The sequence below is a fragment of the Atractosteus spatula genome, chromosome 1 (genome assembly GCF_055471065.1).
Source record: "Atractosteus spatula isolate fAtrSpa1 chromosome 1, fAtrSpa1.hap1, whole genome shotgun sequence".
Lineage (NCBI taxonomy): Eukaryota > Metazoa > Chordata > Actinopteri > Semionotiformes > Lepisosteidae > Atractosteus > Atractosteus spatula.
This window is the reverse complement of record NC_142706.1, coordinates 36,831,931-36,859,022: the sequence shown is the minus strand read 5'-3', so window position 1 is coordinate 36,859,022 and position 27,092 is coordinate 36,831,931. Positions and strand designations below refer to the sequence as shown.

Here is a 27,092-nt window from a genome sequence, read left to right as displayed (position 1 = left end):
AAATGTGAAGCATATAAAACATTCTTAAGGAAATTAAATAAAGCCATGAGTGAAAGACTTCACAACCACACTCCAATCTAAATAAAGAATGTTACCAGATGACTGGCATGGTTCGGACTGTTTTCATTTATGTGTATCTTGAGGTTTCAACATTTAAAACGTAGTGTAAACATATATTCCAACACTCTCAATAGCCTTTTTCTTCTATGTTGCAACAGTGCAGCAGAGCCTAAGACAAAGGAGAGATACAGCAAGCCTGATGAGAAAAAAACTGAAGAAAAATTCTCAGCTGTGTTCAAAGAACTCACAGAAAAACAACTCCAGATGGAAAAACGAAAGATGTATGTTTTCTTAAATTCCCTGTTATTTATTTTAAGCGGGCTGACTTGCTAAAATTAAGTTTATATGTTGTGTTTAGTCAGCTACTATTACTATTATAGATTAATTGCATAGCTGAGTCAAACCTGTATATACAGTACAGTATGATACCTAAACATACTTGGATGAAGTGAACAATCCACGCATATGAAAACAGAGAAACATCTCCAGTTACTGTAATGCCAATTCTGGTTCCAGAAAATTAAGGCTGTTGAATTACACATCAGTAAATCACATCCAGTTTCTGTTTTTAAAATCATTTCAGTCACATACATCTATCTGAAAGTACTATTCCTTGATCCAAAACTTCATAGTTGAAAATGACCATGTTGATCAGCCAAGATGCAAGTACACCTAAAAAATATAGCATTCCAGGGGGTCTGCACTCATTCCAGCTTGCAAGTCAATGTCAGTGTCAAAATATATGTGGTTTTAAAAAACATAATAGTTAAAAAAAACACAAGATCCTTATATTTTGTTTCAGAGATCAGGATGCAATACCAAAACGTTTAGTTCTGCTGCAGAAAAAGAAGGAAAATATGTCCAAGCCTGGCTATGATGTTCATCCTAGACAGGTAATTATTTCTGCAGTATTGTTATTCTACAAGGATATTATACAAACACATAAATAAAATAATTCAATTTACACATATAAACATACATCTATAGCGTTTTTTTATATTTTAAAATAATTTTTATTGTTTTTTTGTATTTTTAAAAATGATAATTTAACGCTCACTATTTAGGCAAAAGTATTGAAGAAACAACCTAGGGAACATCTCAAGTCATAGCTTAAACCACATCATAAATGAAAAATGATGATGATTTCAAGACTTGAAGAGATTAAAATTAAATGTGTTTTTCTTAGGTAACTGAAACTAATGAAAATAAAGATGAATCCAAAATACAGAACCATGAAGTACAATATGCGGCAAATAAATATCACCTGGGCAACAAAGAGGCTGGAAACTGTCAGCAAATCAAAATACCAAGTGAGCTGAAAATGTTGAGGTAATTTAAATGATAAATGCAATTTTCTCCCATCCTTACCTTCTTCTACTGTATGTTATGTTTCAGGCCTATTTATACAGGAGTTCAGTTAATAGATCAAACTTGAAACACCTTTTTGAAATCTTCTCCACTCCTTGAGTATGAAGTAACAAGATGTATTGCAGCACATGTACAGAGAGAAAGATCAGGGTTTTGCAAGTGCAAGGGCAATGCTGACACACTTAAAAAATTGCCTTTTCTGAACTAGAGTTAGATTATAAATGATATATTTTTCTATATCGCTAATCCTAAAAAAACAGCAACCTTAAAAATGGTTTTCATATTTGCAATTTGCAACTAATACAATATGTGAAGCGTACATCTGTGAAACTTGACAGATGACCAAGTTCCTTACTGAAAAAATGAATAGATCGGAGATTGAGACTGAGCTTCGGGACGGTGTTGAGAGAGCACCATAAACCAGACAAACTGGCAAACTCCACATTCAAGGAGGTATACCCCTTCAAAAAGTCAGAGCATGAACACAGAGAAACTGACACAAGGGGGCTGGTTGCAAGTTGTGAAAGAAATAAAACTACAGCAGTCTAATGTATAATTCTAACTAATTTGAGACAACCAACAAGATTGCTTCTCTCCAAAACGTAGACATTCAAGACAGTAGTTCCAGGATACTACTTATCAGAGATACTACTACTAATAAGAATAATATTTCCTTGTATTTGTATAGCACTTTTCTGGGCACTCCACTCAACACGCTTTACAGGTAATGGGGACTCCCCTCCACCACCACCAATGTACATCACCCACCTGAGACAGCAACAAACATGTGCCTGTATGCTCACCAGACATCGACCAGCAGTGGGGAGGAGAACAGAGTTCACAGATGGGAATTATTAGGAAGGCATGTTTTTTAAGGCCAGGAAAATATTTGGCCAGGACACCAGGGTAACACCCTTACATTTTAAAAGTAATGTAATGGGATTTTTAATTACCTTGGAGACTCAGGACCTTAGTTTTACATCTCATCCAAAGGACGATACCTTTTTCAGTATATGTCCCCATCACTATACTGTGGCATTAGGACCCACACACACCACAGGGTAAGCACCCCCTACTGGTTCTCACTAACACCTTTTTCAACAGCCACCTCAGCTTTCCCAAGAGGTCTCCCATCCAGGTACTGGCCAGACTCACAACTGCATAGATTCAGTGGGTTGTCAGTTGTCACAACTAGGAACCCACTGTCAGAAAAATAGTAGTCATCACACATTCTAACAGTGCAGGTTGCAAGCGAGTGCCAAAACCAGAGAAAAAGAGAAGTGGTGGTTGCTGGACAGCATTCTCATGAACAGTGCAAGTGAGAAATAGATCATAATCACAGGGGTAACAACAGTATGTTGTCCAGGAGACTAGGTGACAAACATCGACCAAAGAATAGGCAGGCAGGTTGAAGAAGACCCAATTGATATTCATTTTGGGACACATGAAAATGATTATAAGCAACATATAAGATACAAATATTCTGTGAATACCCTGAAAATAAAAAAAAAAACATTAAGACAATTTCTCAGAGATCCTGATGGGGCTGTGCAAAAAACACTGTACAACTGTAAATTTAAAAACTATAACTGAAAAACAACTGTAAACACAAACAAATGAGAGCATGGAAAGTGAAGCGCTGAATGCTTTGCCTTTCCCCATCACTAGACACCTGTCTATAGCAAAGCCTATCTGTACAGGTAGACAGATTATCATCCAAAGCAGAAGGACATCATTAGGACTGAGGCAAGGATCTACAGGGGAATTCAAAACCATTTAAAATAGAATGGAATAGAGAACAATGCAAAAAACAATCTGCAAAGGAGACACGTAAGATCTACAGTAATAAAGGAACACAAAATGTCCAAAGACTAGGTACATATACTTAAATACCAGGAGAATTAGGAGAAACATGTAAGATCAAGCAGTTATTACTGAATTAGCATTAGATTGTGGTGTAAATGGAATCACATAAATATGGCATACAAAGAAGGGTACACCAACTGTAGATAGCAGGAGTTCTGGAGAAACAAATAAGAAGGAAGAGGTGTATGTGTATAGGAATCTGTATGGTATTGGTTTATGAAGAACATTAAGACCTACCACCAAATTCTAACACCAATTATAATGAAATTCCATATAATGAAAGCGGGAATATATGTGTGGTTATCGTGGGAGTTTTAACATTTTCTTAATCTAATTGGGAAAAATTGTTAAGGATATGGGCAAATGAAACTGAAATTCTAGACATGTCTGCTACTTTCTTATTCAGCTTGTCCAGGTGCATTGTTAATATCCTGTGGACATGGCTTTTCTTTGGAAGCCAATTAGACAGACATAATTGATATGTATAAAATAGTGAATAATCCCTCAGTCGTGAGCTCCTGCCACAGCTCCAGTGGTGTAGATGTAAACCGGTTTAATTGTCTAGCAAAAAAAAACAGACAGACAGATTAAAAAGAGCATAACTTATAGTCAGAAAAAAGTTGACATCCAGACATACACACTCTTGGGAAACTCATGTTTCTGTTTCTACACAAAATACAATTGTACAGGTTTAGATATACAGACATGGTACAGCTTTCACAGTCAGTTGGTACTTCAGATTGTGTTGTTTTTTTTCTTTTGAGTCTCTCAGTTCGTTATGTGAAATTAAATGACACTGTATTTTGTGGATGTAACCAACACAGGTGTATTACTATTATTTCTTTTTAAAAGTCCAACAGTCAGTGAAAGGCAGACATCCCTTCTGAACACAAGATGGAGTTCTGGCCACATCGATTTAAGTTATGAAGGTGCATGATTACAGTCAGTCATATACAGTGCCATTGAGTGGCACACCAGAGTTAGCCCAGTACTCTACATAGATTTCTTTGTAATCACATTAGTGTATTAGTTCCCTGGGTATTTGTGACAAAGTGTCATCAGGTGCCCATTGATTCCAACAGGAAACTCATGAAGGCGTTTGATAATTTAACTCTTGATGACAAATCCTATTCTATGAATATGACATTCTTCCCTTGATTTTCTCTTCAGCTCATCAGGTTTCTCACAACGTGGTGATATTGATATCATATGTCTGGTGTTCTCAGGACACAAATGCAGTGCAGTGTACTGACGGGTTATTGTTTAGACTGTCATGGGCTTTTGTATATTTCGACCCTTAGAAAAGTGATCCCTCTGCACAAGACTATCCAGACAGGAATGATAAGGCAGACTGTTTAGGACATCTTAAATGACCACAGTGGATCTTAAAAAGGCTTGCTATGTTGCAGTTATAACTTCTACAATGCACTATGGCATTCAGTACTCAAAATCCTCAAAAACATTGATTAAGTTAACCTGTAAAACTACTTCAGAATCAACAGTGTAACATGAACCAGAGAACACAATAGGGAACTATGGGTAAATGAATTTAAAACTGAGAACAGAAGGTTTATTTTTGCAGAAATGGTTATATGAGTCTGTAACAAGCTGCCCAGACATGTGGCTGAAGGCAATGTCCTGGTTTCTTTCAAGAAGTCGCTGGATGAGATATTAAGATTAATTAGTTAATAGTAACTAATTAAGATAGCTAATTCAAATGGCCTCCTCTCTTTTGCAACATTTCATACGTTCTTAAAAGGAATTGTATATAGGCTTGCTAATTTTAGTCACAGGGCATCGATGTGACAGTTCAATGAAAAAGAGTAGGAACAAGTTTTGGGGTGGTTTGCAGTTAAGGACAGCTAGCCATGATGTTCAGTACTTAATAAAGATTTCACCCTTTAAATAAATCATTGTCAAAGGTATTATCAATGTGCTTATTTGATTCTTATTCTGCTATTGTAACGTACGTCATACAAATTATTATAATCAGCAAACAATTTATAAAGTTTTGTATTTGCATTATCTTATATTACCCTATTTATGAACTGACTGTTCATAAACTCCACAGGTATTCTTTCATCTTATGTTCATCTTCTCTTATTTTAAAATTAAAGTTGACTGTTTTTCTTACAGGACTGATAAGGAAGAAGAAATAGATAAATGGATAAACCAACACTTTACGTTTCTTTACAAAATAAGAAAGAATCAAAATCTGGAATCAAGGACATCTTGTTATCAGGTAGAATATCAGGATAAATCCCATTCATCCATCCATTTTCTAATCACTTTATCCAATATAGGATCTTGAAGGAGTTGGAACCTATCCCTTCAAGCAACGAGCACAAGGCAGGACACACCCTGGATGGGACGTCAGTCCATCACAATGCAGACACAGACACTCAAGCACTAGGGCCAGTTTTCCCAGATGTGTACTAGTATGTGTTTGGACTGTGGGAGAAAACCAAAGAACCCAGAGTAAACCTACACAAACATGGGAGAACATACAAACTCCACGCACAAAGCACCCTAGGTCCAGAACTGAAGCCAGGGTTCCATTGATGTGAGACAACAATGCTAACCACTGCACCACTGTGCTTCCCACATTTAAATCATTTAAATTTTTATCAGACAACATTGTTGTCAGGCATGTTGATACAATATATCAATCACAGCTTTTATGATTACTACTACTGTACTGGGGGTGGCATAGCATAGTAAGTAAGCCATTGGACTTGCAGTGGGCTCAATCCACACTGCAGACACTGCTGCTGTTCCCTGAAGAAAAATACTTTACTTCAGTGTACCCAGCCATACGTTAAGGCCAGCTTTGCTGTGGGATTATTTCCATGAATGACTACCATTCCATCAAGAGGAGAAGTCACATATTCTCTAGTACCCTGAATTCTAGAGGAACCAGGATAATCTTTGGCCTGGAGAGCAACTGTGGTGCACTTTTACTATTGTAGTATTGCAATTATCACTACTACCAATAACCCTAATGAAAACACCAATAATGTCTTAAATGTGACTTTAAGTTTATAATATTAGAATTGATTATTCAGACCCTTGCAGGTTTCATAAAAACTAAAGAAACGTAAATAGATCATTAATATGAAAAAATGTAAAAGTCACCATTACATAAGTATTCAACCCTTTGCTGTGGCAAACATAAATTAATTTAGGTGCTCAGAATTACCTTAATGAGACACACAATTAGTTGAGTGACCTCTGTTTGCGAAAATGTATCATAAGGTGTTACTGTATGTTCAGATAACACCAAATTGGAACTTTCTGAATGCCAAGTGTGCGGTTTGGCACAGACCCGAAGCAGTTCATCTCCCAGTCAACACCATCCCTACAGTCAAGCATGTTGGTGGCAGCATCATGCTGTGGGGATGCTTCTCTTCAGGATGGTCTGGGAGACATGCCAAGATTCAAGGAAATATGAGCTGAAAAAGTACTGGCTAGTGAAAACCTTTTTTTCTGTCTGCTGGGGCAATATTGGTCAAATGGGAGAAAGTTAATTTTTCAGCAGACGAATGATCCAAAACACAAGGCTAAAGCAGCACTGGTGTGGTGTAAGAGAAAGTGAATGTCATGTCCTGACTTGGGTGCTATTGAGAATGTGTTGAAAGCAGTGATCTGTGAACACCTTGAAACAGCTAGAACACATCTGCCAAGAAGTATGGACAAGAAGCACTAAGCCAGTGTGCAAAGTTAGTAGAGACTTGCTGAAAAAGACTTCCAGCTTTAATTGAGTTCATGGGTCTGGGTACTTATGCCATCACTGTATTTGAGGTTTAGCTTTTTTAGTTTTTGCTGACATTTACTGTAACTTACCTTGACTTGATTTTGGTTTGAACATTCTGGTTTTGGGTAAAATATGAAGTTTAAAAAATGTGTATGAATGAATTTGTAATTCATGTAATTGTAGTTCTGAATTGTACAATTGTAATTGTAGTTCTAAAGGGATGTGCAGACCAGCTGGCAGATGTCTTTTTGGACATATTCAATCTCTCTCTAGCTCAGTCTATAGTTCCTTCCTGCTTTAAGAAACCCACCATTGTCCCTGTTCCTAAGAAACCCAGAGTCAGCTGCCTGAATGACTACCACCCTGTTGCACTCACATCAGTTATCATGAAGTGCTTCGAGCAGTTGGTCAAAGCATACATCACCTCCTCACTGCCTGACACCCTAGACCCACTGCAATTTGCGTATCGCCAGAACAGGTCAACAGAAGATGCTATTGCCACTGCCCTCCATACTGCCCTCTCACACCTGGATAAGAAAGGAACATATGTGAGAATGCTGTTTGTTGATTACAGCTCAGCATTCAATACCATAGTGCCCTCAAAGCTTGTCATCAAGCTCCAGGACCTGGGACTGAACACCTTCCTCTGTAATTGGATCCTGGACTTCTTGACAAAACATCTGCAGGTGGTGAGGGTGGGCACCAACATATCCTCTACCCTGACTCTAAACACTGGAGCCCCCCAAGGCTGTGTGCTTAGCCCTGTCCTCTACTCCTTATTCACCCATGATTGTGTCGCCAGGCATAACTCATACTCCATCATCAAGTTTGCGGACGATACAACAGTCATCAGTGATGACAGATGGTGAAGAGTCTGTGTACAGGGAGGAGGTTGAAACCCTGGCAGCATGGTGCCAGGAGAACAACCTCTCTCTGAACCTCAGTAAGACTAAGGAGATGATTGTGGACTATAGGAAACACCAGGGAGGAGATCACACACCTATCGACATCAATGGGACTGCAGTGGAAAGGGTCAGCAGTTTTAAGTTCCTGGGAGTTAGCATCTTAGAGGACTTAACCTGGACCAACCATACCAACACTGTGGTCAAAACAGCACGGCAGCACCTATTCTTTCTCCGCAGGCTAAAGATGTTTGGCATGCCATCACATATCCAGGCCAACTTCTACAGGTGCACTATTGAGAGCATCCTGACTGGTTGCATCACTGCCTGGTATGGGAACTGCTCTGCACGGGATCGCAAAGTACTACAGAGGGTGGTAAAGTCAGCGCAGCTCTTTACCGGCTGCGAACTACCAAACATCTAGGATATCTAAATGTCTTAAGAAGGCCAGGTCCATTCTCAAGGACCCCAGTCATCCCAGTCACAAACTGTTTTCCCTCCTACCGTCTGGTAAACGGTACCAAAGCATTCGGTCCAAGTCCAACAGACTACGGAACAGCTTCTACCTCCAGGCAGTAAGACTGCTAAACAGCCAACATGCAGCTCCTATAGCAAATCACCCGTAATGGCTACATGGACATTCTGTTTTCATTGTATTCAGCATACTGCACTACTTGTATATATTGCATACACCATGGACACATAGCAGCTCTATTCATATTGAGTTTTATCCTATTTCTATTACATTATTATCCTTTATTATGTAACCTTATTTTCGTAACCTTAATTTTGTGATTTTTGTGATTTTTATTTTTGTGATTCTTGTGATTCTTGTTTTTTTTAGCTCGCAAAAAAGACATTTCATTGCCAGCAACTACCGCTGCACGCTGTATTGTTGTGCATTTGATAAATAAACTTTGATTTCATTTGATTGATTTCACAAAATAGGACACCCTAGGAAGGATCTGATTATGTTTGTAATCCACTGTAGCACAAGTACAGTATGGATTGGTCAAACGGCAGTGTACTTCTACAATAATACAACAGAAGTATTAGCTACTCAATATTTTACCATACAGGATGAGCAATCACAGCAGAGTTCAGCCATGATTCACAGCCCATTCTTGATAGTCAAACATTTTAGGAGGTGCAAAGAGGGAAGGCAGATGAGAATTTGTGGACAAATTTGAGGTGTCAAAGTGAAAGTAACAAACTGTACAACAAAATGCTTGGGGGGAGATGAGCTGAGACAGGGAGAGGTCTAACTAGTGACCTGAGTCAAGATGCCATGCAGTTTAGAGCATAACCAATATCCATTGCTGTTTTACGCAGCTTGAGAAATAAGTTCTGTTCATTAAGTACAATGTGGATATCTTATAAAAAAAACAACATCTGAGATAAAAACAGTATATGATCTTTCCACCCTTTTAATCTAAGTTTTTGTTTTAGGTTACAAATTTGGAACAGGATTTTTCACATATGAGGCTTGAACAGCAATCCCCAATGGAAGACAAAAGTACAGCATTCACTGAAGCATGGATTCCATAGTGATTTTACCAATGACTATTTAACATCATTTAAAAACTGCTGTAGCTGAGATTTCATATATGATATGGGTTATATAATAATAAAGAAAAATACCATTTCCTAAACTGAATCTGCTGCCTACACAATAGATATTTTGAAAGTAGAGATTGTGTAAGATGAAATTGGCAACATAGCCAAATACTGTATAGATCCAGTTACCATTATAGATAACTGAAAACAAATTCCAGTGCATATAGGATTATCATTTATCAGTATTTGATTATTAAGACCTGCTTTGTTGTTATTTTATTCACAATAATTTTATTTAATTTTATATTTAAGATCAGGATATTCATTTTAATCATTAATGTCATGAACACAAATTATGCTATAACCATTAACAACTATAGTTGTGGAAAAAAATTGTGTCAAGTGGAACATAAAACAGTCTATCAAACAAATGATTTCCTTCTTCAGATGAAATCACTAAAACAACAAAAAAAACTTTATCAATCTGATGTTGATTGTGGTTTTACAATAATCCAAAATACAGAAAACAACATTAAAGGTCCAGCAGAATAACATACGTTCCCCACATCTTTCTGTATACCTGTATTTCTATAAACTAAATTAACAGTTTTGGTATACAAGATGGTAGAAATATAAGGGGGAGAGGACTTTTTTTGAGCAACATTTTTAAGAGGTAGCCAGTGCAGAATTTCCAGGACAGATTTTACACCTTGTTTACACCATTCTATTGGTGAGTGTTTTTACACATACTGTAGTTAACAAACCCATTAAAAAGTACTTGATATAATGGCTAAGATAATGACTGAGATGGAAGCTTCTGCATCTCTTATGTTAAAATGAAACAGATATTGTTTAACTTGATGAAGATCACCCTCTTGTGGTTTAGACTGAAACTTCAGTCAGTATAAAGACCAGCAGTAAGGCTGTACCAATCTTTTTAAACTTTCATTTACAGAATCATGCAATAAAACCTAAAACAACCTCCTGAACTTAAAAGACAGATGTCTGCAAAATAAAATGGTTTTATTTTTACATGGTCTTACAGCAAAACAAATATTACTGTGGCATATGGTTACAAAATACAATACAGTACATTTGTTAAAAAATAGTCAAATAAAATCAACACTATAATAAGCCAACACAAAGTAAAAAAGTTGACTTAAAGTTTATTTGATCTAAACAAAGGTTGTGTAACCCTGGCCTTGAAGCCCCTGAGGATTTTCTCGCATTGGCCATTTAAGGCTGTAGATCAAAGAGAAGACTGGCCTGTATGGAAGAGACAGACTGCAGCATAGAAGTTGATTCCTGTGTCTGTCTGACTGTATTAGTAACATGCATGCATTAACTGGAGGAGATTGAAACACATTGAGCACCAGCTAATAAAATCTAGAAAAAAATAAAAAATACCAAATACTTTTGTGATACTCCGATTTGCTGTATACACGTTGATAAATAGTGATAGTAATATGAATAGAATTGGAAGAATACACTTAACAGAAGTTACGTTTAATTTCTTCCCCCTGTTATTGTTCGTGGCAAATGGTAGTTTTGGTTACATAAACCTCGGTGCTCAAGGTGTCTGAGACACACCTTTCCTGGTCTCTGCTTTGCCTCACCAGTCTAGGAACCCAGACAGGGTGAGTCTAGCAAACAAAAGCCTTTATCAGAGTGAAAAGATTAATTCCAGCCTCTCTGTGGATCTCAACAGTGATTATCAGCTGGGTTTCGTTGCTAGCTTTCCCCCTGTGTGGCCTTCAGATACTTAACAGTAAAAATGTTAACCACTGAATGCACTCCCATGCTGCAAATTCTTCATTAACTTTAACATTCGGTTGATCTATTCCTTATGTATGCTTCATGTAGATTTGTCACCTTTTAAATACATTAAAAATATTAATGTTGCAGTGTATTGTTATTATCTCATTATGTTATCTTTGCTTCAAGACCGAAGTTGTAGATAATCATATAAATTAAGTCATTATAAATAGTGCATTGAATTTTCTATTTCTAGTTTGTCTTTGCTACCTGCATGCAGCAGCCTGCACTTGCTTACATTAAATGTCATCTGGAAGGCGTGTGCACAGTCCCGAATTTGGTCAAAAACCAAAGACCTTTCATTTCTTTTCCAGTTTATTATTTGCTGATCCTCCTAATTTGGTATCATCTGCAAAAATAACTATTTTGCTGATGACGTCTCAATCTAACCTAGAGGAAATGTCAACTCTTATTTTTCCTATACCTACACAATTAATACTTCAACAATAATAATAAACTTTATTTTATATAGCACCTTTAGAAATATTTTCTCGAAGCACTTTACAGGAAAAGTAATGAAAGTAGTTAAACCAAACCAAAACAATAAAGGCAGGAGGTAACAAAATTAGCACAAATAAAGAAAGCGCAAAGAAAGATAGGGGATTAGAAATGTAGTAGAAGATGCGCAGAGCAGACACAGACATAAATAACATAAAAGCTTTTCTGGAGAAGGTTTTGAGTTTGGATTTGAGTGCCCTCAATGTAGGTGACTCTCTGATATCCCTGGGGATAGAATTCCAGATCTTTGGGGCATAACAAGAGAAAGTCCTGTCACCCATAGAGTATAAATGGGCTTGGAGGACGAACAGGAAACCAGAATCAGACGAACAAAGATTGCAAGATAGAGAGGAAACAGGTATTGAGGGTGCCTCGAGCCATGTAGAATGAGGGTTTTGAAGTTGACACAAAACCTGATAGGAAGCCCGTACAAGGACAACAGGACAGAAGTAATGTGCTCTCTTGCATGTGACATGGTCAGGATTCTGGCTGCCGAATTCTGGACATACTGAAGTTTGTTTACCGTGGATTTACAGCAAATACCTGAGCGAGTAGGGAACTGCAGTTATTCATTCTGGAAGAGACAAATGTGTTGACCAGCTTTTCTGCTACAGTAAAAGACAATGTAGGACATAGTCTGGCAAAATGTACAAGACAGAAGGATGATATTTTACAATATCTGGCACTTGTGGGTCAAAAGTCAAACTTGATCAAATGTCACCTCCAAAATCTGCAATTTAAATTGAAATTAAAATACAGTGCCATCCAGAGATAGGGTTACTGCATTGGCTTTATATATGTGATGGAAGGTGCCGAGAAGCATGAATTCAGTCTTGCCACAGTTTAAATGAAGGAAATTTTGAGTCATTCAGGATTTTATGACTGAGATGCCTTTAGAGAATGCAGAAACAGCTACTTCATTGTCTGCTTTAATATGTAGATTTGAGTACCATCGGCATAGAAATGATCATTCAGATCATGTGATTTTAATAACCGACCAAGTTGGAAGAAGTGCTGAAAAGTAGGTGGCCCAGTATTGAGTCCTGAGGAAGATCAGACTTTACAAGCTCAATTTCAGAACCGGAACTCCCAAGAGAGACAAAGTGTCGGCAATCAGTGAAGTAATCAATGAACCATTTCAGAGCGAATGTTAGAAACACCAAATGCTGACTCAAGACGAGAAAGTAAGCTGTCATGATTGCCAAAAGCAGCACTGAAGTCTAGGAGAATAAGGATAGATAGAGAACAGTCATAAGAAGATTGTTAATAGCTTTAACACGGGCAGTTACTGTGCTGTGTAATTGTATGCAACTGGATTGGAAGGGTCGAAAGAAGTTGTTTGCAATGAGATGGTTGTTTAATTGAATTGCAACAGCATGTTCTAAATTTTTTGCTAGACAACGTTTATTGGATGTAGACTGAAAATTGTTTAGATTCTCCAGGGTCAAATTTGTTTTTTGGGGGGCACAGGGATAATTGCAGCTATTTTGAAGGCCGTTGGTACCACTCCAGTGCTCAAGGACTCATTTATTTTGTCAAGGATGACAGTTCAGAGGGCAGAAAAAAACAGGATTGAAATAAAACAGTAGAAAATTGATCTAATAAAGGGGTGGTGGATTTATTACGAGATACCAATTTACTAAAGTATACAGCGTCAAGCTGAGGGAAACTAGAAAGAGAACCAGCAAAACTAGACATGCAGGAAGGAGGTGTAGTAGTTACATGCATGGTAGAGGGAATGTGATGCTCTCTCATCCTAGCGTTAATCCCGCATCAGCAGGGTCCGTTTGTCAGCAAGCCTGTCTCCATTTGGTGGTTTGAACCAAATCTTTGAGCTGACATTCCCATTAAATGCGACCGAGAATACTCCAACCGGCGCATCGCTCCGCCTGCAGTCGGGGGGGAGGAAAACAAAGTAATGTACCCAATTCATAGAGGGGGATTATTAGGAGGTCGTGATTGGTAAGGGCCAACGGGAAATTTGGCCAGGACGCCGGGGTTACACCCCTACTCTTTTCAAGAAACACCCCGGGATTTTTAATGACCACAGAGAGTCAGGCCCTCGGTTTTACGTCTCATCCAAAAGACAGTGTCCCCGCCACTATACTGGGGCATTAGGACCCACATGGACCACAGGGTGACCACCCCCTGCTGGCCTCACTAACACCTCTTGCAGCAGCAACCTTAGTTTTTCCCAGGAGGTCTCCCATCCAGGTACTGACCAGGTTCACACCTGCTTAGCTTCAGTGGGTTGCCAATTGTAAGTTGCAGGGTGACATGACTGCTGGCGGATTGAATGTGATGCTAGATGTACTCAATCTTTGAAGTAAAAAAACTCTAAGAAAGATATGCAAAGTTGGAATGAAGCATGTGAAGTAGTAACAAAGTTTGGGTTAGGCTGGCTATTAATGGTGGAAAAAAGGTGTCTAGGATTATTATGGTTGTTTTTAATTATGTTTTTAATGAGCTGGATCTAGCAGACTCCATTGCACCCTTGTATTCAGTCAGGTGCTCCTTCCAAGACTGAAGCCTACAGAAGTAGTGTTCAGTATGCAAGTAATCTTCTTGTAGGGTTCTTTAGAAAGAATCACAACACCACAGAAGACATGCATGTTTGTTCTCCTGTTTCACGCAACCATAAACTCCTTACAGGCAATTCTCCTTTATTTTCATCCATCCATTTCTAACTGTTTAATCCAGTTCAGGGTCGCAGGGAATCTGGAGCCTATCCTGGCAAGTACCAGTCACAAGACAGGATATACGCTGAAAGAGATGTCAGTCTATCGCAGGGAACACAATGATACAAACACAGATACGCACACTCACACCAAGACCAATTTTCCAAGAAGCCAATTAACTTCCCAGGATGTGTTTGGACTGTGGGAGGAAACCAGAGTACCTAGGGAAAACTGGATTCCCACACTGCTGAATGACAATATAAGTAAGGAATGAAAATAATGGTGGCACAGTGGTTACTATAACTATTGCATTACTGGGGCCATGGGTTCAATTCCTCTGGTGCTATCTATGTGAAGTTTGCACGTTGTCCCTGTGTTCTTCCGGTTTGTTTGGTTTTTTCCAACAGTCCAAAGAGTCCAAAGATTCTTAATTAGGTTAATTGGCTTCTGAGGAAATTGACCCTATTGTGACAATGTTTGTGTCTGTCTGCCCTGCAATGGATAGTGTCCCATCCAGGGTGTAGCCTGCCTTGTGCCCGGTGCTTGCCAGTATACGCCCCTGCTACCCCACAACCCTGTATCGGATAAAGTGGTTAGAATATGGATAGATTCGATATTGACACTAATTAAAATCAAGCCATAAGGATACAGAACATAAAAATGCCAAGTTAAACAACTCATGATTTAGGTTTTAAAACAATTCAAGAATCCAGCATCTTGTTTGTTTGTTTTTTTTAGGAAAGGGAGATCCAGAGTTAAAGGGCACAGGAATGAATATCCTATTGCTCATACTTCATAGTCTTGCTGTGGAACTACAATCAGTTGATCGAAGGTTTTGATTAGGATCAAATCAAATATCAGACAAAATACAGCCAAACCATTCAAAGCTTTACAAAACCAACAAAAAAAACAAAACTAAAATGAATACTAAGCATAACTGAAAGCACAGGATAGAAACTGAGACCTGGTGAACAAATTGCAATTTTTTGAAGGGTTGATCTTGGTCATCTAAAATGAAACAGAGTAGTGGGGCTGGGATCTAAAGATCAAGAAGTAGGTGTCATCTTATGAAGAGTTCCAGTCATACATGGATGGCTGAATATTGACAAATGAGAGAAAAGAGTAATTATAAACAGAAAGTGGCAATGTCATTAAGGTATGAGAGATGGAAAGCTGAAATCTAATATTATCAAAGTTTCATTAGAAAATGAATCAAAAACATCAGTAAATTTAACAAGATCAAATGAGATTAAGTTCCAGAAATTCACTACATAATTAGTAGTACAGTGAAATAAATAAAGAAATGGAATTACAATGTCATTAAATAACAATGTCAAGAGAAGTCTTGTAGCTTATGTTGTCTTATTTTGAGCATTTACAAAAAAAAACTATGTGGAAATATTCAACATTATATTGGACAACATTAGACATATTGGAAAATATTGTATTTCAACTCAAAAAACAAATAATTCTGATTTTCCTAAGTACAATGTGATCTCAAAAAATGCATCTCCTCTTATAAAAACAGGATATAAAATTACTTTTGGATGACATGCATAATCAAGCTATACTTTTAATCCACTCTTGCCCTATGACTTAATACAATGCTTAAAGATTTTGGACAGCTTTTAGTAGTATCAAGTTTTTATTAACAACAATTTTGAATGTAAATAATTCCATCTATATTTTCTTGGATAATTCAACATTGTCTCTAAGTGGAAAACCTAAGATAATCTACTGTTTTCTTGTTTTTGTTTTGTTTTCTGGAAGTAATTATGTATTTTTCTTCATTCAAGTAACATAAACCCAGTTGTTTGCAGAGTTTTTTTTATTTTCCAGTTCAATTTCAACTTTTTGCTCAAGCGAATAATACAAATGGTTTGAAAATGATCAACAACTGGAGCACATGAGTTTTAAAAATAGCTTGATCTGCAACCAGAAATTAGCTTTCCTTTTTATCAACCAATCAACCATATTATATATTATATTTGTAGTGTACCATGTCTTCTTATTTTCTCAGGGCATATGTGAAAATCAAAATACCCTCCATTTCCACAGTGTTACCTTGCCAAATGTCTGTATATACAAACCCAGAACCAAACTATAAAGCAAAAAACAACTTATGAAGTGTTTGTTTTTGTAATCTGCGCAAGGAACAGAAAAATAGACTTCTTTGTTTCAACACAATATAATGTGACATATTGCATTAAAGACTCATATATACATTAGAGATGAAATTCATAATGCCAATAGGATAAGTAAAATCCAGTCTTATAGTGTTTTAGTCACATACATTATGGATGTCATTGCTTTGCTTGACAGAAAATCTCTAGTGTCAGTTATTAACTACTTAGTAGTAACTTGCTGAATCAAGGCAACCACTGAAAACAGAAAATCCTTGCCATTTTTTTGCATTGGATTATTATTACTATAGAAATATAGAACAAAGAAAAATTGTCACTAATAAACTTCTGTTTCATCTTTCATCTTTTCATCTGATTCATCTTTAATGAATTAAGGAGAGGAACATTTCATTCATTTTGGACAGCAGTTCTTACATTTAAACCCAGGAACTCTGTATGGATTTAGGAACACAGACTTTTGGGAAAATACATTAAGATGACCAGATGTGAGTAGTTCCTTCAAAATGTTATGACAGCAAGAGTTATATGGTCTACATAGACCATGGCCTAATACTTCCTTAAGCATGCACATGTGGGAAAGGAAAATAATACAATGAAATTTATATAGACTATAGATGATTTATATAGAGAAAAACATTAAAAAACATTTTGCATGCTCTTGTCCCATTGTCACCTTTGTGTATTACTATTGCATTCCATACACAGTTTATACCAGTGTTATCCAGATACACATTTCTGAAGTCACAATTTTCCCTGTGGCTTCCACTTTCTACAATATACAGTATTTATGCACAACTTCGATAAAAGTATACTATCAGAATTGAGTTTTAGTGTCAGCTTTTCAGTTCTAATCTGCTGTATTAAGAGTTAGATTTGGAAAATGACATTTTACATTATTTCCTAGAGAAACAAATAAGCCCATGTTCTATATACTAGTTACAATACATTTTAAAATTATATACAGTACATTTATAAAACATTAATCAGAAAAATAAAATAATTTCAAAATCACCACAAAGTTAAAATATCTAGGATGATTGTAGTGGCAGAAAGAACATACTGGTATGTGCTATCTCTGTTTTCATGTACTAAGACAGTAAAGAAAATAACACATTGGTTAATAGACCCCAGCACTGGGTTAAAATAAATAATAAAAAAATAAATATATGTGTGTTTATATTTTTAGGTAAAATATGAAGCTGTGGTGCATGCAAATGTTCAAACCAGAAAAAGTGTTACTGTATATTAATCTGTACTTGACACAGCAAACAACATTTTGATACAAATGTGAGTCTGCAAAACTACACATTCTGAAAATATTTTTGAGTTTACAAAATTTCAGGTGCCACAAATGGAATTTTAAAGTAATTAAAAAGAACTTTAACTTCTGTATACTGTATTCAATGGATTACAATTGTCTGCCACTACATCTCCAGTTCTCCATCTCATACAGTAGGTGCTCTTTATTTGAGTTGTATCCATTTGTTTCATTATAAGGTAAAGGTGAATTTAAATGAACAAGATAAATCAATGTTATATTTTATATAATCAGAATTCAATTGCTGCTTCAACTGCAGAGACCATGTTAACTATTACAGGTATTTTTCCATAAAAACAACTTTTTCCTTAACTCGACAAATAGAAGTCGGTTTTCTCAAAAAATAACATGATAAACTCCTGACAATGTCTTTTGCGGTGTTTCTTCCTCTTCCTTGCAAAAAATATGTATCCATGAGAGCATTCTGAACTGTTTCGAATTAGAAAACGGCATTATGCCTTTTTTAAGAAAACTCTTAAGAATAATCGATCATTGTAAATTTAGTCACGTTTTCAGACACTTACTGTAGGTTTATTTTTCACTACTATAAACACGTTTCCTTCTATCATTATGTGTGATTTTATTTCTGTCTTCATTAGACCTCTGCGCGAGAGTAACCAATGAAAAAATGCCCTGTTAATATTAAACAAGTGAAATATTCCATTGTGAAGGGTCTATCACCTGCTGCATTATAAACACTGCAAACATTTATGTTCACTTATTAACACGTGTTCAGCATACCAATCTGAGTACCTGAAAACATTTAATTAATGCAGGTGGTAAATTTTATTGAGTTTTTATGCATTAATAAATTAAAATGTGTGTAAAACTTGTGCTTCCCATTAAACCGTGAAATATACTGAGTTGCTACAAAAAACAAACAAGAAAGGCAGGCACTACTCATTAGAGATGATGTCACGCTGTTATCACAGTGGGGAAATCTGTCTCTAGAAAGAATACTTTCAGTTGGATGAATGCATCTTTTGGTTAACATTCTATGTCAGAAAACTTAGTAAAAATCATGCACAAAATGTGTACTAGGATATGAAATTAATACATTTAAAACTAAAAATGCTGTAAGAACATCCTGTTGAAAAAATAAATATGTGCTTCTTTTCAAACAGTATGGATGCTATTTTAAGACTATATTGTAGATGAAACTCTCTGTACGCAAACTGGTATTTCTTTCTAATCTTCACAGTTGAATTAAACATTTTTACATGCAGTCCCATTATATTTACAATTCTGGCTCTTAGCGGGTTTGCCCACACAATGTGCAACACCTTGTTCTTCAATGCCTAGTTAACTGAACCTTATGTACACACCTGGCACATTCTTTCAATCTTTGAAACCCAATCTTCTTAAATTGGGCTTTTTAAAATTTTCAGTCTTTTATTTTATTTAATGACACTTGCCACAAAACCGTAATATTTATTATTTTAATAACCAAAACAACTAAAAATGCTATGATAAGTCTTTTTTATTAATCCCAGAGTGACACAATAAATTGGCAAATGCACAAAACAATTTTGAATTAATAGCCCGTGTTTAGGTGTAATAGAATCAAAAACAGTTTAATTGCAAAAACATGGCTGCTTGTTAAATAGAAATTCACATTAACTGTCAACATATGGTACACTGAGTTCTTCCAAGCCCCATATATTAAAAAGGCATAATTAGTTTGCTGATTAATGGGCATAACAAGGAAAATTGCCTAATGTTCAAATTGTATTTTGTGTCACTTTGCCAAAGCAGCAAATAAACCATTCAAGCTGTAGGGGTCAAATATTTTTTACGTTTTTATGTTCTGTAACATTGCAGTGAAAAATGTAAATCAGTGCATTGTAAAATGTGCTCATTTAGCCAAAGGGTGGCAGGAATTACTTTCTGTTTGCTAAATTAAATTGGCCCATAAAACAAAGATCACAAAATTGTTTATTTCTACTGAAGGCTGAAGTTATATAAATGTTTTTACTTTACAAGGGTTTCAGGCAATTTTCCATCATATTTACAGCTTTACTGTGTCTTTAAAAAAATTACTGCCTCATTAGCTCACATAACCAAATATTTCCCGTAAAATGTTAAATTACTGCCATAATCCCTAACAATTGTAGTTATACCCACTAACAAATTTGGCTGCAATGAATTCTTTAGCTTGTGTTGGAACTAAATGCTTAAAAGACTAAATGAGTATTTAGTCCCTACAGTGTATGTACCCTATATCTAATTATCTCATTCTATATTTTATATGTATTTCTATATACTGTATACAGTATCTGAGTATGTGATTGATGTTCAGAAGAGTCAGCTTCCCTGTTTGTACAAATATATACACAGTACATGTACATTAATATGCAAAAGGCATGAATTATTGTGATTGAATTTGAAGGAGACCTGGATTAATGTTTTAAATATGCCAGACCATGAATCACCTGTGTCTGGCTAGTAAAAAAACCTGAGATGGCATGAATTTATGATCCATTTCACAAGTTGACCACACATACTCAATTGTTCATATCCTGTGATCAGGAAGTCCATGAGTAAGTTGAGAGGCTTTGACCGTGTTTAAAAGCTGTGATATTACTGCATTTAACGCAGCTCTGCGGGAGTTAAAAGCAGGAGTTTAATCTATGAAGACTCAGAAACTTCCAGGCCTTGGTGACATTCTACCTGAGCTACTACTGGCTGTGTGGGATCGAGCTGGTCCTTTAATCTTACTTTTCTAAAGTTTCCTAAAGTTTCCATCAGAAAATGACAAAATGACAGGCAAGACAGACTGTATTTCAATGAAACGGATGTCGTTTGTCCAAGGGGTAAGGATCCACTGAAACAAATACTGTAACATTAACCTAGAATGTAAGTGGGAGAAACTAAACAAAATCTCCAGGGGCATAAGACAGTAACGTTAAAAACAGAACCCCATGGAAAAACAAAATACTAAATGACAAGGTATTTAAATTATTATACCTTAGTTCTAGATCTATTATTAATATAATGTATTAAGTATTAGAATAGTATATATAATAGTATTAAGACCTTGTTTTCTTTATTCCATCCATCCATTTGTAACTGCTTTATCCAATTTAGGGTCGTGGGTGGAGGAGCTGGAGCCTATCCTGGCAAGCAAGGAGCACAAGGAAGGATACATCCTGAAGGGGACACCAGTCCATCGCAGGACACACACAGACACAAACATATTACATTTTTCCAGAAGCCAATTAACCTATCAGTGTGTTTTGTGGGAGGAAACCAGAGCACCCAGAGGAAACCCAGGAGTACAGGGGGAGAACGTACAAACTCCACACAGATAGCACCCCAGGTCTGAAGTGAACCAGGGGCCCAAGCGCTGCAAGGCAGCAATTTTAACCACTGTGCCACCCCAGAAAACTTACTTGTATTATCTGATATAATAAAATAAACCAGGATCTCACAAAGGTCGACTTAATGCTGAAAACATACTGTACATCCATTAGAACTGCTTTCTAAATACCTTTGAAGATTTTGAATACTGGCAGGAATGCATCTAGTTGCTGGTTGGACTGGTTTCAGAGCAGCAATATCTTTTTTGTAACATGGTGACCAAAACTGAACACAATATTAAACAAGTGGTCTTAGTAATGCATTGTACAATTTTACCAGAAATTCCTTTGAGTGCAATTCAACACTATTAAGTCCTAATGTCCTAAAATTCTGTGGACCTTTTAATTGCTTCCCCACCTCACCGAGAAGATGAAAATGATTCATAAACAGGTACTTCAAGCTCAATATTTCACATCTTACATTAATGAAATTTATTAATCTTACCTGTAACACATTACATTCAATTTCCATGGATGTCTTTAGTGTGTTTGCTAAGCCTGCTATTATGGTATCATCCTGGGGTACTCCACTAATTATCCACCTTGAGCATTCACTCTTCAAAATGAATTGTTTATCCATTGAATAGTTCTCAATGCAAATTCATGCTTTACCTCCAATGCCTGGCACCTTACTTTTGAGTGTCAGTACATGGCTATGTTTGCTTTTGCTATTAGCACTCAGATTTGACCTAATTTATAGATATACCACTATCTATGCAAACAATAAAAAGTAAACTGCATTACTATTATATGCTTTATCTAGAGGCACTTTCTTCACCTCAGTGCTCTGGTGTAAACTGGATCTCTGCACTTCTTGCTCCTGCAGATTGTGCACTCTGTGTCTTCATTGCACCCACTGTTCCTGGTCAGTACCACAATGCCCTTTTAGTGATACCCTTGATACAACTGACTTTATGTTCATGATCTAATGCTTTAGACACCTAGACTGATCATGTGTCTGCAATTAGTCCCCACAGCATGCTTACACCATACACAGTGCCCCGTGTCCTAGCACGTTTGCTGCTTTCTTTTTAATCGACCTCCTTTCAGTGTCTTGATGCCTTTTTTCTTCGTTTTTTGAGTGTTTAGAGCAGGGGTGGGGAACCTTTTTTCTGCCAAGGGCCATTTGGATATTTATAACATCATTCGCGAGCCATACAAAATTATCAATTTAAAAATTAGCCTGCTATATTTGGTCAAACATTTAATTAACTCACCCCTAATGTGATGGCTGGAACTGCTTCTCTTTGGTGAGGCGTGTGATGTTAGCTGGTATTGATGATGTTGCTACTCGCAGGTTCCAGGTTTGCGTCGGTCAGTCTGGACCGCAGTCGATCAAACAGCCACTTGCTATCATTGAGTTCCCTGACAGGTTTTCCCTTCATCTCCATGAACTGCTTGACTTCATCCCGCAGTTCGTAAAACACAGTGTGTTAACACTTTCGCAACGTGTACACTCCCAGCCTGCCTGGCACTGACTGTCCTCTGAGTCACCGCAATACAGGCAGACGGGCCGCGGGCAGCCGACGAGAAGCGTGCGTGTCTGTCCCGTCATGTTATCACGATATCACGATAAAAATTTTCATATTAGTCGATATCGATAATTATCACGATAAATGTCAAATCATTATTTCTTTCAAGTTTAAAGGCAGACTTTTTTCTCCTGAGTGAAAGTGAAAGTTGAAGAAACCAGACAGTTAATTGGTAAATTAAACAACTCTTTATTTTAAGAACAAAACACTTGCCAAACAGCAGAAACATTAAACAAATCTGTTAGCTGGCCGTTCTGCAGCACACACGCGCACTCGCGCAGTATTTAGTGCGCATGCGCACACATGCGACCAAACATATATATCGAACTTTTGTTAAAATTATATCGAGGAAAATTATATCGCGATAATTATCGTTATCGAATTATCGCCCATCTCTACGCCTGCAGTTGCCTTGGCAGGGCCAGACCAAATGATTTCGCGGGCCGGACGTTCCCCACCCCTGGTTTAGAGTAAGACTAGCACCACTTGGCCATTGTTACACCATCTGATCTGTGCGCTTCCTGTGGATTCGCGCTGCTCCTGGAGGATGACCATGGCATACACATCTCCTGTATAAGCCGCATGCCATCACTGGATCCACTTTCACCAAACTCTTGCCCACACCACATAAGCTATTTGGCAGGATTCTTCTGATTTTTTTTTCCCCATCTAGCCAACACTCCAGTCCTCCACAGAGATACCATGACTCTGGGCCTGGACTAGAAACTTACAACCCTAAAGGCATAAGAGTCACAATGGTACAGAAGCTCCAGTACAGCCTCATTGTTCTTCTTTAGAAGTAAAAAACTCCAGCTTTCATTGAACCCTTTTCCTTTGACACCCCCCTAGAGTGTCCATTGTGAACAGATGATGTCACTGTCACTGCGCATCAGATTATTAAAGAAGTTTGACAATGTTTATGTGATTTGGGATTTAATTATATGTCAATTTCATGTTGCATTACAGTTTATTGCATGTTATTTGTTAATACATGAAAATAATTAGATAATCACATGTAAAACGGAATAGGATATGAATTGCATTTGTTTTTTTGTCTAAACAACAATTATCCAATTGCTTGTTATATCCAAACACGGTCAGTTGAAGTCAGCATCCGGACTCTGAGAGATATTATTATAAGGATAACTGCTTCATCTTGGGTTGCACAGTGGTGTGGCTGTGTGTACTTGTTGCGACCCCAAGTGTCTAGGGGTAAAGGGGTGTAACATTTAGGATGGTTTTGGATGCAGGCGGGTTTCTGGTGAGGGACTTACAGTAGGAAGCGTGACAAGTTTGGTGCAAAAAGGATTTATTTTAAAGTAAAATGAGTGACTGGTACACTACGTAATATAGGACACAGTAACACACAGGGAAAGGGAACTAGAGTGGTGCCAAAGAAAAAAATAATAATCAAAATGGAGCTGGCTAATAAAGTGAGGGAAAGCTGACCTAACTACCAAAACAAAACCTGAAACACTCGGTCTTCGGCGTCTAACGCCATAGCTTAACCTTCACTGACTACCCAAAATCATACAAGACAAAAGGCACTCACCCATACTTAACTAGTGTTACTAATACAAAGACCAACAACGTGTGCAGAATGTACCCAACAATCTAAACTAACCCTATACACAAAAGTTCACACAAATACACAAGTGAACCACGAATATAAATAAGGGAAAACGAGAGCAGACACAAGGAACAGGGTCCAAAAGAACACAGAGGCTGATATAATATGTTAGGGCAAGGTAATGGTGAAAAAAGGATAAACACAAACAAACAAATGAAAGTGAGACGAACACAAACCAACAAAGCGGAAGCAAAACGAAGCGAAATCGAAACTGAGCCGAGCAGAACCAAAGTCAAGCGAAAAGGCCCCTTCATTCTGAAAACCTCCAAGTTATATACTGAGTAAGCTGAGTTCTGATTGGCCGAGAAGCTGATGATGACATTACAACGGCAAAGATGGTGTAGTGATGGACCAATGGGGGGAGTGGCTGAATACAGGAAGCGGAAAAAACAAACAAAACACACGGACACACACGGGGACGCAACAGTGCTGTTGCCTCGCAACTCCAGGGATTTGCATTTGATTTTGGAGAGATCTCATCTGAGGGACGGTGCCTTTTTACAGTACAGTGTCCCTGTCACTATACTGGAGCATTAGGATCCACACAGACTGCAGAGTGCCCCCTGCTGTCACCACTAACATCTCTTCTAGCAGCAACCTTAGTACTGCTCAGGTTCACACCTGCTGTGCTTCAGTGGGTTGCCAGCTGAGAGTTGCAGTGTGATATGGCTGCAGGCCTGGCTGGATTTTCAGCTGGATTTAGCAAACCTTTGCACTTCCCAGCTTCATTGCTTTGCTCAGAGCAGTGATTATTGTTTTGTCAGAATTTACCAAGTAGTACTTGGGGCAGCAAGCTCAGATTAATTAATTCACAGTAAATCATTAAGACCACCAAATAAAAGAATAAAAATTCAGCAGTGACCAGGCCATTCCTTCTAAGGTTATTAATCAAGTCTCCATAGGAATGGACCTTAGCATGAATGCTAAACAGGGGGAGAAAGGAGAAGGAAGGAAGAAAATGGAAGGGAGTAGAGACTTAATCAATCACCATCATCTTGAAAGCTATTCAGTGGGAGAGATCCTTTCTCTAAACAGACTGTGAACCAGATTTTGTCTAGGCAATCTGAAAATTAAAAGAGGACCTGCTATCCTCTTTAAGAAAAATTCTGTTTAATATATTGTGTAGGCTTCAGGCATCTTTCCTATTGTAGTGATAACATTATAAAATAGGGAAATTGGTTTGCATTCACTTGTGGACATCCATGTTTTAGAAAAAGTAAAATTCTTTTTTTTATTAAAACACAGGTTGGATTTTTGCTTTTTTGACCTGTTTATAAGCTAAATCTACAGAATGTTTTAATTTTGTGTGTCCAAAGTAAGTAGGACAGTGAAACCCATTGACTGTGTTGTAGAACACATTATTGTTAAGAAACATTTGTTTGTTTTGTTTAAGTGTGAGCCCAGTTATTACTGTACTATCAGTACCACCACTGTGCTGTAGAATAAAACACATGTGCTGCATAATGCTCAGTAATCTCCAAGCTGGTTTCAGAGTCTTTGTTTTTTAACACCCTTCCCCCATCTTGTTACAATAGTTTTGCAGTCATTTCAAAAATATCAGACTAAATAGAAGTCATACTATGCTGACTACCTGGGAATTTATTCAGAGGCTGTATGTTACCTGTGAATGTTGGTGCAATTTTCTGTTTTTTCTGTGAAATACCCAGGTGTATAACAGAAACTTTAAAGTAGAAAACAGGCATAAAAACAACTGTAAGATACTGTACAAACCAATACTCTTTTATTTACAGTGTGGGGAAAAAAATCAAAACCACCAACACACAAAAAAGCATAGGCACCTCTTTGATCTACTGACCTCTTTCCAAAGTCCCTCTCCATTAACTCTGCTGGGAGGCTAAGCTGTGCACTGACCTTAAAACAAAAATATTCAGTCTCTCTCAGTACTCAATAATAACATATCAAAACTCTTCCAGGACAGACTGATAGCTGGAGTCTTTCTCTACCTGATTTTTAAATTGTTACCTTATCAATTGTCTTGTCCCATCTGATCAGATGAATGAGGACACCAGCTCAGTCCCCACAGCATTGTGAGTAATGGTTCAGACAAGGACCTCTACTGTGTTAGAACCAACTGCCTCTGTCATATTGTAAAGCAGTATAATTGAAGAAACATGGAGTTTGTAGACATCATCCAGATTTTTTAAACCAACTCTAAGGTGAAGCTGACCACTTGCAAATTTGTTCTTACTCTTTATCTGAATGTCCTTTTAAAAATGTACAACATGGTACATTGTAAATATAACCATATACACATAATTTTTAAAATGTACATGGGACATTCACAAGTAAAATAATATAAAGAGTTTAATAATTAAAAACAGAAATGTTATCTGCCAATTTGATGTGCAGAAACATCTCTACACTTTTTAAGTAAGAAAGTAATAATCAGGCTTTGGGTGTTATATGGGGATTAAAATATGTGATTAATTTCCTTTCAATTATATACAATCATCTTTGACTACCTAAATATTTAGATATTTACCATATGTAAAAGAAATCATGTAATTGGTTCATGTAAATATTAATTGAATAGGATTATATTATTTGAATTACAATGGTTAACTCATGATTAACATACATGTACTGTATA

The 27,092-nt window shown here is 37.1% G+C and overlaps 1 protein-coding gene across 1 annotated transcript in view; it reads left to right on the top strand.

The window, feature by feature from the left end:
- LOC148840837 (uncharacterized) overlaps window positions 1-23,648 on the top strand; it is a 33,391-nt gene extending 9,743 nt beyond the window's left edge. The window contains exons 7-12 of the mRNA XM_088920606.1: window positions 219-341; window positions 863-953; window positions 1,247-1,389; window positions 22,617-22,733; window positions 23,259-23,321; window positions 23,525-23,648. Of these exons, the coding sequence (XP_088776732.1) occupies window positions 219-341; window positions 863-953; window positions 1,247-1,389; window positions 22,617-22,733; window positions 23,259-23,321; window positions 23,525-23,648 (661 nt within the window). The remainder of the gene's footprint in view (window positions 1-218; window positions 342-862; window positions 954-1,246; window positions 1,390-22,616; window positions 22,734-23,258; window positions 23,322-23,524) is intronic.
- The last annotated feature ends 3,444 nt before the right edge of the window (window positions 23,649-27,092 follow it).